This window comes from Procambarus clarkii, chromosome 14 (assembly GCF_040958095.1).
Source record: "Procambarus clarkii isolate CNS0578487 chromosome 14, FALCON_Pclarkii_2.0, whole genome shotgun sequence".
In the NCBI taxonomy this organism is placed as follows: Eukaryota; Metazoa; Arthropoda; class Malacostraca; order Decapoda; family Cambaridae; genus Procambarus; species Procambarus clarkii.
This window is the reverse complement of record NC_091163.1, coordinates 10,545,194-10,556,523: the sequence shown is the minus strand read 5'-3', so window position 1 is coordinate 10,556,523 and position 11,330 is coordinate 10,545,194. Positions and strand designations below refer to the sequence as shown.

The window sequence follows — 11,330 nt, the reverse complement described above, 5'->3', positions numbered from 1 at the left end:
TATTACCAACCTTGTACACAAAATAGCTAATTAGCAATTTTAATTATATTTGAATTCAGTACATCAAAATAATGAACAGCTCTTTTTCTGAGATAAACTTGAAAATTTGCTGACCATATAGCAACAAATTTTGTTGGAAAGCCTCTTAAATTAATAAATGCTTTTAACACATTTAATACAGTTAACAATGAGGATATAAAGTAAGAGCGCCTCTCAATGACACCTTTATTGCTGTCTCAGTACATAATGACAAGGAAAAAAGGCAGCACTGGGAGGGGAATTTCTCACACCATTAATTCTGCTTCCTCCTGAACGAGCATCCTGAAAAGAAAATGAATCACTATAGTATAAGAATTATATAATGAACAAAAGTTCATGTTTTAACAGCTACTACAATGTACATTAAACAAAATTAAAGGAAGTTTACAGGAAAAACGTTTACACTTTTAGTTTACAAACGAAAAACGTTAAAAAATCTTTTGTAAAATACAAGAGATTTTCTTAAATACAGCTTTAATATATAAAGTCAAACTGAGCACATTAAAATGCATGGAGGAGTAGGTCTAGATGGTAAACACTAGGCTGCACATAATTGTTACGGTCAAATGATGTGGAAACCTTAGGTACCCAAAGTTGAATGAAAACCTAGTATTTATATAGAAATTTCCAAATGCAATAGCTGAAAAATTAATTAAATGGATAAGAAATATTGAGAACTACATAGAAAATCCAGTACTGAATATTCACCAAGGAAAACTTTAGCCTTCAACATTTGAGGTGGAAAGTCTAGTTCAACAAACATCAGTTAATAAGACTTTGTCCGGGATGATCCCAGACACTCCTTAGTCGACTGTACCATGACATGGTAAAAGAATTGCAACCTGGAGTTCTACTTGCCCTCACAAGGCTCCTGTAGCTTAAGCACAAAGTAGGGTTTTATCACGTCCCTTGAGGATTTGTTCATTTGATATATCACGCTATTGTGATTTCTGTGTACTGAAGTAAGAACGAAGAGGTAGAACAATTTGTTGAGAGGCCAGGTGCATGGGGGAATTGTGTAAAACCCCGATTTGTGCTTCAGAGAAGCTGCGGGAGCCTCGTGAGGGCAAGTAGCACTCCAGGTTGCAATTATTTTACCATGTCGTGGCGCAGTCGACTAAGGCGCACCTGGGATCATCCTGGACGTAGGTTCAACCCCCCCCCCTCATCACGGCCCTTGTGGATTTGTTCATTCAATATATCACACTATTGTGATTGTGTGTGTATATTATGTATAGTTAAGCATAGGTTAGGTACTGGTCAGAACAAAGTATGTCCACGCATAATGGGCTTGCCAAAAGTTTCCCCAGTCAAACTATCCCTATTAGAGTAATCTCATTCACCTTTGCCAACAAACAAGGACTAAAAACAAGAACAAAGTACAATTTATAAATGGCCTCCTAGCTGAGTGAAATGCAGTATTTGGAGCTTTCACAGACACCCATGCAGGGGAATTGTTGGACAGTGAGGTCTGGATACCATGATATAATCTATACAGGTGTGATAGGGTAATTAAGTCACATGGAGAAGTGGGTTTGTATATTAGAGAAGACCTTGTATGCTCAGAGCTCCTTAATGTTACAAATGAGGTGATAAGAGGAACTGGGAGTAAAAATCAGAGAAAGTAAACTTAAGTTATTATTTAAATATACAAACTGCCAGATGCAACGGCTGAGGAATCGCAGAACAGATAAACAAAATAGAGAATAGCCTTGATAATTTGGAGAACCCGATACCTGATATCTTCCTATGTGACTTCAACTTGCCAAGTCTAAGATGGAGAATAGCAAATAATATCATACCAAGAAATCTATCGGGACATAATCAACCACAGATTAGAGAACTGCTTAGATTCTGTGACAAATTTTCACTCAACCAGCAGATATCAGAACCAACCAGAAATAAAAATATTCTAGATCTGGTCTTCACAAACAATGAATACATAATCAGTAAATTATAAATTTTACTGAATAATTATAAATTATTCAGTAAATTAAATTTTAATAATAGGATAGACTGGGAGAAAATAAACAGGGAACTTACAAACATTCCATGGGAAACTATTCTAGGTAATAAAAGTCCTACAGAAGGAATAGAAAAACTGACTTCGGAAGCATATGAAGTCCGTCTGAAATATGTTACTTTTAGGAAAGCCAGAAATTGGTTCAAAGTAGAAAGAGAACGCAGACAACACTATAAAAGAAGGAAAAAATAGCGGAAATGCTTAAGCAGACACGACTTTCCCGGCAAAGAAGGAATAATTTAAATAGGGAGATTGAAGAAATCGAGCGGAAATTGAAACTCATAACAGACTAAAGAAAGACAGTTAGAACAGAATGAATGCAATTCAGAAAAAGAAAAATCCAAAATACTTCACATATGCAAAAGCAAAAACCACTGCCAGTATTGGACCTATTCATACAAGTGAAGGTTCATACACGGAGGATGACAAAGAAATTAGTGAAATCCTAAAAAAGGCAGTATGAGGAATCCAATAAACAACAAGAAAGTGGAAGATCTAGACAATTTCTTTACGAGTGATATCCAAACCCCTGTAAGTATAACTGATATCAACACAAGTGTACTAGATTTTGAAGGAGAAATTGAAAACAACCATAGCTCCGGGTCCAGATTAATGGAATTCAATATTTATAAAGAAATGCAAGGTGCCAGTAGCACAGGCACTCGGTATAGATTGCGGAAATAGAGGGAATATAGAACATATACGGCAAACATAGACACAATAAAGCACCTAAAGCACCACCAATTATTGGGACCGTCTCAAATCTCTCCAAATGTACTCACTAGAAAGAAGATGAGACATCGAATAATATACACGTGGAAGATACTGGAGGGCCAGGTCCCAAATCTACACAATAAAATAACATACAGGAGTGAACGATATGGAAGAATTTTTTTTACTCCATACTGCGTCATTCCCACACATTCATCTAAATTTTTTATGCCATACTGTGTCATTACTGCACAAGTGTTGAAAACCTGTTTAAATATTGGATCTTGCTGGTAAGTGGTGGTATACACCAAGGACTAGCACTAACCCCTGCACATAGTGCCTTTAGGTGTTTTTATGTACAGAATAGTGAACAATTCAAAGCTCCCGCAGGTATACGGGGCTCGCATCCTGTGCCTCAGGACTAAAAGGAACCACCTTTAAAAGAAAAACAATCTGCATACCTCCTGGCTGTCGGAGCCTCTGTACTACCAGATCAACCAAGGTGGACACTTGCAGCAGCAGCAGCTCTTAGCACAGCACCACTAGTGAAGGGAAGGACTGGCAGCGGGAGGGAATACTATGGGAAGGGGGAGGAGGGGGAGAGGAAGGGGGGTGGAAGACTATGAAGGGGTAAGACAGGGGGGAGGAATACTATGGGAAGGGGTAAGATAGGGGGCAAGAAAGGGGAAAAAGGAAGGGTTACGAGGAAGGAGAAAATGAAGGGAAGGACTGGCGGTGGGAGGGAATATTATAGGAAGGGTAAGAATGGGGAGCGGTGGGATAAAGAATAAGTGTAGTACAGTAACCAATTATTTTGGGAGTTGACATGGCCATACATTTCAAAATGCTAAACAGCATATATTCATTTTCTTCTGTCCTCCATGGACAGTGTATGAGATCTGAACAACATGTTCATAGAACATTGTTCAGAGAAGATACTGGAAGGTCAGGTTCCAAACCAGCACAAAATTCCGACATACTACAGTGAGATGATGGGAAGGGCAAAATAAACCTAATGAAAAATCAGGGTGCCATAAGAACAATTAGAGAACAGTGTAATCCAATGATCAACTTCAATTTCCTGCCAACCAAGATACAAAATGTTACAGGAACAACAGAGGAAGCTGCCAAGAGAACTGGACAAGTTTCTGTAGCTGGAGTTACTGGATCAGCCTGGCTATGATGGCTGTGGGACAGACTACAATGGCCAACATCACATATCAGGCAATTGCCAGGAAATGCTGGCTAAAGGCCACGCTGCCGTTAGAACCATGTAAGCATAAGGGTAGCTGCCAACATAGGAACAGCATATAAAAACAAATGAGGACTTTTAAAAAAAAATATAAGTTTGCATCAAGACCAGTAACAGTTAAGAAGACTAAAATATGAGGAAATTGCGCTGGAGAAAAGACAGTTATGATCAATATGTACAAAATACCAAAGGAAATGGGTATACCTTATGAAAGCCCTCAAATGTGATGAGTTACAATTTTTTGTTTAACTACACTCAGATACAGAGTTGCAAGGCATAAAGAGCTATGGACAAAACACAGGTGGCAGTGAAGGAACTTGACAAGTGACTACAGGGGCATGGTCTCTCTACTTTGCTGGTCCTTTGTATCTCCTGTTTTTATTACTTTTTCTACCATGTCATATTAGCTGTTTTAAATTTAAGGGGGAGATGGTTTCTACAATTATTAATTTCAATATCAATTTGGAGAAAAGTACAAACTTATATCTAAACTATTAAGCGTACAATGACAAATTTCATGCTATAGTTTATTGTACCAAAACAAACATTGCTTAAATTTCTGTGTATGTAACTTCTTGCCACATCATGATAACTTAATAGCTTTGTGTTAAAACATATGATTAGATATGGCTGGAATTTCATTAATAACCCACTAAGGTGGCCTTAAACAAACTTATTTACACTACAATGCACTATCAAAAGTAAGGCTAGGTGCAATTTCATGATCATACATAAGAAAAACCACTAGACATTGCAAAAAGCATCTCCTATAACCAGGTTATATAAGACATCATCCCTGCCAGGAATACCTAATAGGAAATTAAGAGCATATTAAATGTCTGGAATTCCCTGTTTTTACTCAAAATATAATGCGAGTAAAATCACAAAAATTCCAATTAATCTAGCATACATTATCCCCCCAACACAAGCAACATTTCTAGGGTTGGGTCTACATGTATGCACATATTTTACTACAATATTAACAAGCTATACACATAAAAATGTGTTAATTCATTATACCTTTTACCTCATTCCTTGGGTTTAAATGAAGCAGAAGAAAAGTTTTTGAATGGTAATTTGTATTTATAGGAAATTACCAATTTTTTCCAGTACTCTCAAAAAACGTTTTTAAATCTCCAATTCATAATAATCCTCTCATTTAGATACTAGAGATGACACCTATACTCTCCCAGATATTAATGGCCTCACCAGGGCGCACAGCCAGAGTAGGTTGATTTGGGGAGAAGCTGTTACCCAGGCAGCAGGTCCCCCCTCTCCACGGCACTGAAAGTCTCCAATGGAAAGGCATACACCAATACCATTGGTTCCAGCGCCGTCGCAGGAACTGAGTTCCGGGGATTATTGTGTACTTGTATTATACTAGAATTTGAATCGAACAATGAAGGAGTAATTCATTATTATTGTAGCTTGAAAATATTTATGCAAACTTACCATCTGTAAGCTTAGCTTTTCCTCCTGTTGGTTGGCATAGAACTGTTGCGCAGCCAACACATGCAACTACCGTCTGGGCATGTGAAAACACTGTAGAAATCTTAAAACATCCTGCAAAGAGAATTTTATATACAGTATATAAAATGACTAGCAATCCCATTCCATTCCCAAGAACAGCACATACTTACACATAGAGATCACACTAATGTGATGCATCAAATGAACAAATCCACAAGCCCTTGTGGATTTGTTCATTAGCACGTACTTGTGTCAAGGTATGTTACTAAAGACCTCGTAATTCAAAATACTGTAGATATTGGTACGTATGAGATTACATTTACACAAGAGTTGCGCAAAATAAAATTGGTGTAGCTTACAGCAGCATGACTAGTTGAAATTCTTTATTGAGACTAACACTACCCCTTCACTTATATATATATATATTTTTTTGCATATAGGTGGGTATTGCCATTTTTTCAATAGCCGCTGCCCAAGAGTTAAATGCTCTAACCTTCTAAACAAATGTGATCTGACAAACTTTGCCTGTTGGTTATTCCTATCTTTCCTCGTACTCTTGCATTCATCCTATACTTATTGTTACATTCATCCTATTCATACGTGCTCCTCACCTCTCCTCTTACTCTCTTACCTAATATTTGCCTGTCCTGTACCTACCTCTCTTCTATTACACTACTGTATTGTATAGTCCAGGACAGACCAAAACATCATTTCTCCATTTTCTGCTGTGTGGTTTGGTTATCACTAGCCTCTCACCAATGCTATGAAAGTTTTCAAACTATACAGTACAAATAAATATACAGTGGCACCTGGGTTTATGAATTTCATCCATTCCACGAGACTGTTCTATGATTCTTACACCAAAAATTTTCCCATAAGAAACAATATAAATTGAAGGGTTTGGAAGGGTCCCCTTCCATTATGACAGAGGCAGTGATGACATTTCTGGGGTGTATTTATGTTTTGCAGGCATACCACTAGGACCTGGTTGTGGCTCACTGCTTGTTCGTCTTACTTAGAACCTGTCGACAGACACTTAAGTTTTTCTTTAGGTTTTAACACTTGTCTGTAATGAGACATCACATTGTCATTAAAAAGGTTAACACAACAAGGAGTTTACTTTATCTGGGCGAGTCTTTTCAGCAAAACTTTACAATTCTTCCCATACTACACACATTTTCTTAACGAGGAAGGGACATGCATGTAATGCCTCTACGCAACTGTTTTCTTAGGTTGAACCTTACCAATGACTCTTGGGACCCATAGCATGATATATAACTTATATATAAGCTATATTATATAGCATAGCATGATATATAACATGATATATAATGTTCAGAAATCAAAAAAGTTGGAAAACAATTAAATTCTTCAAAAAGAATTCAAGCGCAGGATACACTGGTAAACGTGAACGTAAAGAGCGTGCCTCGCCCAGCAGAACCCACACACTCGACCAATAACCTGCTTTATTCCTGATGGGGTACTTCTACTACAAGCCCAGCCAGACTCGAGCTGGGCTTGGTCCAATAATGGTTTTATAAAATTGTTCAATTTCAATCTAACTTTTCTGAAGAGTTGTATATGAAAAGGGTTTCATCTGGTCCAAGTCTCAGCATCATAGCATAAATAGGAAGGGAGAAAAAATATTGAATTGTCAAATTTTCCAAAATGGTCAAAAACAATTATCAAACAAGTGTCAACTGAAATCATGTCTGACTCGACTATCACAACAGCATATTAAAAAAATTTATAATTAGTTTTATTAAAAAATAAAGTTAAAAAAAAAAAGTTTTTTTTTTTCAATTTGATTTTTCTTATTTGTTTATTGGACGATTTGCATGAAACTTATACACCTAATTGCACGCAAGCCTATCTGTAAGGGTGCCAATTTTGGAGGAACTTGGTTGATGTCAACCCCAGCCACAGATGGGAGCATCGTAATTTTATTTATTTCTAGTAACAAACGTTCATATAACTTTCATTTTTTATTCAATTTACACGAAACTTGCACCTTATATGTAATCCCCGGCCTCAGATTCTTTATTATATGCTAATGTGTCAGAAAAGTGTCATAGAAAGATTATATCTAAAACGTGTGGTTGTATATACACACTTGAAAATGTGTAATATTCGTTGAAAAACAGCAAAAAAATTAAATCTCCCTTTCTATTTAGGCTGCAGTACTGAAACTTGGAACAATTGTGGCCCTTTTCATATACAACTAATCAAAAAATATTGGTTGACATTGAACAACTTTTAAAAAACAATCTATTGGTCCCTTAAGACAACTATCTAGTTTTCTCTCTGTCCACGGTTGTTCCAAAAAGTAAAATTTTACGAGGCAGAAAAAAGTAAAAAAAATTTAAAATTCATGAACCAAGGTTCCACTATACAGTATATCTTCCAATGTTCAGGAAAAAATTTGCATACAAGTAAAATCCTCTTAACTCACCTGGGCACTTGACATCCATGAAATAGGAGTTCGGATGCTGTACAAGCCGCTTGAGCTTGCATTTCCGCTTCTCCTCAATTGGTGAAGGGTGTAGAAGATCTTTTGCTAACTGAAATAAAAATAAAAATAAGCAAATAGTGGTATGACTTCAGGAAGTTCTTCTCCCACCACATTATGCTTGTTCAAAAATTATTGAATGCAACAATTCAAAATGCAATGACATGTACAAGTGCATATAATTGTTACAGGCAATAATTTGGCATGCACTGTAAGGTTCTTAAGGATCATCTTCAAAAATAATTATTTCCATTTTGACAACTTCAAGCTTTTTATCCCTTAATGATTTTTACCCACTTCATTTATACAAACTTGTTCAGTTAGCCAAATACATTATAAACATGTACCATATTTCTACTTTGATCATGCCATACATGATTATAAAAATTTCCCCAGTTATATCAATACACAGTATAGAGCCACATGAAGTCTGGACAATGGAAAAATACTGTTCTAGATACAGATCCAGTCATGTTGAATTATGTTGGGGTGGTTGCTGTAATAGTAATGGTGGGAAGGGGTGGAGGGTTTTGTGGAATATGGAAAAAGATGGCAGGCAACTGGAGGTGGGAGTTGCGGCAAGGTACAGCTTGCCAGGTGACAATTTTAAACTACAAAAAATTTGTTTCCAATTTTAAAACTGCTGTATTGTACATGTGAGAGGGGCTTAGGTGTTAAAATCATTAGATATGGCTAGACCTTCATTAATTATTGACCCATTAACGAGGCCCAAATGGAAAAAATCCTCTATGCTATATTGCACAGTACTAGAAGTAAGGTTATGTGGCGTTTTTTTTAGGCATGATCATACATAAAAAAAACTAGACATGGTAAAACAAAGTCTCTACTTTGAATTCTTAATAACCTAGTTATAAAAGGCATTATCCAAGTCAGGAATACTAAATACTAAATTAAATGCATATTCAATGTCTGGAATTGTCTGTCTCTACCCAAAATGTGTTTGAGTAAAAATCACAACAATCCAATTAATCTAGCATACATTATCCCCCCGACCCAAGAACCATCTCTTGGATCGGGTCTACATGTATGCATATACTGTACTAAAAATAACATGAACAATGCAATACATTACAGTACTCAAAGAAGTCACATCAACGTGATATCCGAGAAAATCGGAACCACAAGGACGATTGAAACCTACGTGCTGGGTACACCCAGGCACGCTCCAACAGACTGCACCACCACGACATGGTAAAAGCATTGCAACCTGGTATTCAACTGCATTCTCTAGGGTTCGAGGCTTCCACTGAAACCTAATCAGTGTCACACAATGCCAAGAAGTGTTGGCAGTAGAACTACTGGACCATGAACCAGAGTGTATGGTCCTGAGTGCAGTGCTCATGAACCCTAGAGGATGCAGCCGAATCCCAGGTTGCAATGCTTTTACCATGTCGTGGTGTAGTGGTCTGGAGCGTGCCTGGGAGTACCCAGCACATAGGTTAGAATCATCCTCATGGTTCCTACTGATTTTCCTCAATACATTATAACATTACCATGAAAATTGCATTATATTCATTATTATTCATACCTTTTACTCCATACGGTATTTTACTTTTATTTAATATTTACGTGCAATAGTTCTGCATGCATATGCACTATAGACTCCAAATGTATTAAACAATTACCATTTTGGTGACAACTTGCAGCCTTTTATCCCAAAATTGTTAAAATATAATATTTATCTGATATTAGCAACATGAATCTGTGTACCATAGGGACCTGACAGCTGAGTGGACAGCGCTTTGGGTTCGTAGTCCTGAGGTTCTGAGTTCGATCCCGGTGGAGGCGGAAACAAATAGGCAGAGCTGCATCTCGCCCTGGGAGGTGATTTCAGGGCTTAGCATTCCCGCAGCCCAGTCCTCGACCAGGCCTCCTTTTTTGTTACACATACCCAGGAAGCAGCCCATAGCAGCTGTCTAACTCCAGCTCCTCGGACCCAACACGAGACAGGACCAAACACACTGATGGATACGACCGACACTGTTCTGCCCAAGCCTAGCACGACCCCTACAGGAAGAACTGAAAACGCTATGAGGATGGCTGAAGGAGACCTATGGAGAACCTCCAATTTGGACACCATTCCCAGGTAACCCGCCTATGATAGCCTGGAAGCAAAGAACCTCAAGGACCACCTTAAGATCTTGAGATTTTGACCAGAGATGAGATTGAGAAAATTAAGATTTTCACACCAACTCGTAAGAGCTGGTGTGAAAGATACGATCCCATACTGCCTAATCTAACTTGGAAAGGAGGTATAATTAGACAACCTAGATGTAATGGAAACCTAAAAAAAACTAAGAGAAAGTGTACATTGTTAACACCAAGAGACTACCCTAATTTGAAATAAAGACATACCATACAATATTTGACCTGACCCGATACACTTAACAATAACAGCAGAGAAATTATTTTACATGCAACGAGGGGTCTGGGGGACCCCCGAAGACTACGGGGTCTGGGGGGATCCTCCAAAGACCAGGGTTCTGGAGGGACCCCCAAAAGACCAGGGGTCGAGGGGGACCCTCCCAGAGGACCAGATGTCCCCCAGACCCTGAGGGGCGCGAGACCCCAGAGAACCAGTTAGACCCCAGAGGGCAAGGGGCGAGAGACCCCAGAGGACGATAACTAAACACACGGTAAACACCATCTTAGGGTCGTCCTCCCAACCTTAAACCCCCCAACCAAACCGTCCCCCCACCCCCACCACGCAACACATCCCTCCCCCAGGCCACATGTAAACACAAAACCCGCCTGGCCTGAAGATGGCCGCCACCACGCAACACAAACACTCCTCGGGAACCACACAATTTTCCACTAATTCCTCCCTCTTGGCGTCTGAAACCTCCACGAATATAGCACAAGGCGAGGCAGTAGAGCGAGGCACGGGCAGGGCAGGGTACAGTAGGGGTGTATGAGGGCCAGGGGAGACATAACACAGAGGAGAAGACTCACAGGCATGGTGGCGGGACCATCAGCTGGGGGGAAAGACCACGCGGCCGCCAGGCGGCTCCCATGGCGGGCCTGCGCGCGCACCTCACACGCGCCATAGACCGCCATACACCACCTCTATCTCTCTATAATACACCCTATACACCCGCTACCCATACATTCTAACCCATCTTCAAATACTCCATTATATATATCCTGGTAAATAAACTTATTTTGGGCAGCGTTTTGGGACTATTTAAGAAAATGTGTGAAATGTTGTTTTTTTGACAGTTGCATATTTGCACGTTTTTGGGGTATAATAATGTGATATAATTATGAATTTATGATAATTTGCAATATAAACAATGTATTTAAGT

General features: G+C 38.7%; 1 protein-coding gene across 1 annotated transcript; it reads right to left on the bottom strand.

Annotated features, from left to right (window-relative positions):
- Positions 1 to 211: 211 nt before the first annotated feature.
- On the bottom strand, positions 212 to 11,116 carry RpS27 (ribosomal protein S27). Its single transcript, XM_045763814.2, has 4 exons — positions 10,978 to 11,116; positions 7,948 to 8,056; positions 5,478 to 5,588; positions 212 to 321 (listed from the first exon to the last, which is right to left on the bottom strand). The coding sequence occupies exons 1-4, from the start codon at positions 11,080 to 11,082 to the stop codon at positions 293 to 295; spliced, it is 354 nt and encodes a 117-aa protein (XP_045619770.1). The 5' UTR covers positions 11,083 to 11,116; the 3' UTR covers positions 212 to 292.
- Positions 11,117 to 11,330: the final 214 nt, after the last annotated feature.

Bases quoted from the DNA above. Each gene is read 5' to 3' on its own strand.
- RpS27 (XM_045763814.2), bottom strand. From the start codon at position 11,082: ATGGCGGTCTATGGCGCGTGTGAGGTGCGCGCGCAGGCCCGCCATGGG. The intron at 5,589-7,947 runs GTGAGTTAAGAG...TTCTCTTTGCAG, and splicing joins CATGGATGTCAAGTGCCCAG to GATGTTTTAAGATTTCTACA. The intron at 322-5,477 runs GTAAGTTTGCAT...TTTTCTTTTCAG, and splicing joins AAAAGCTAAGCTTACAGATG to GATGCTCGTTCAGGAGGAAG.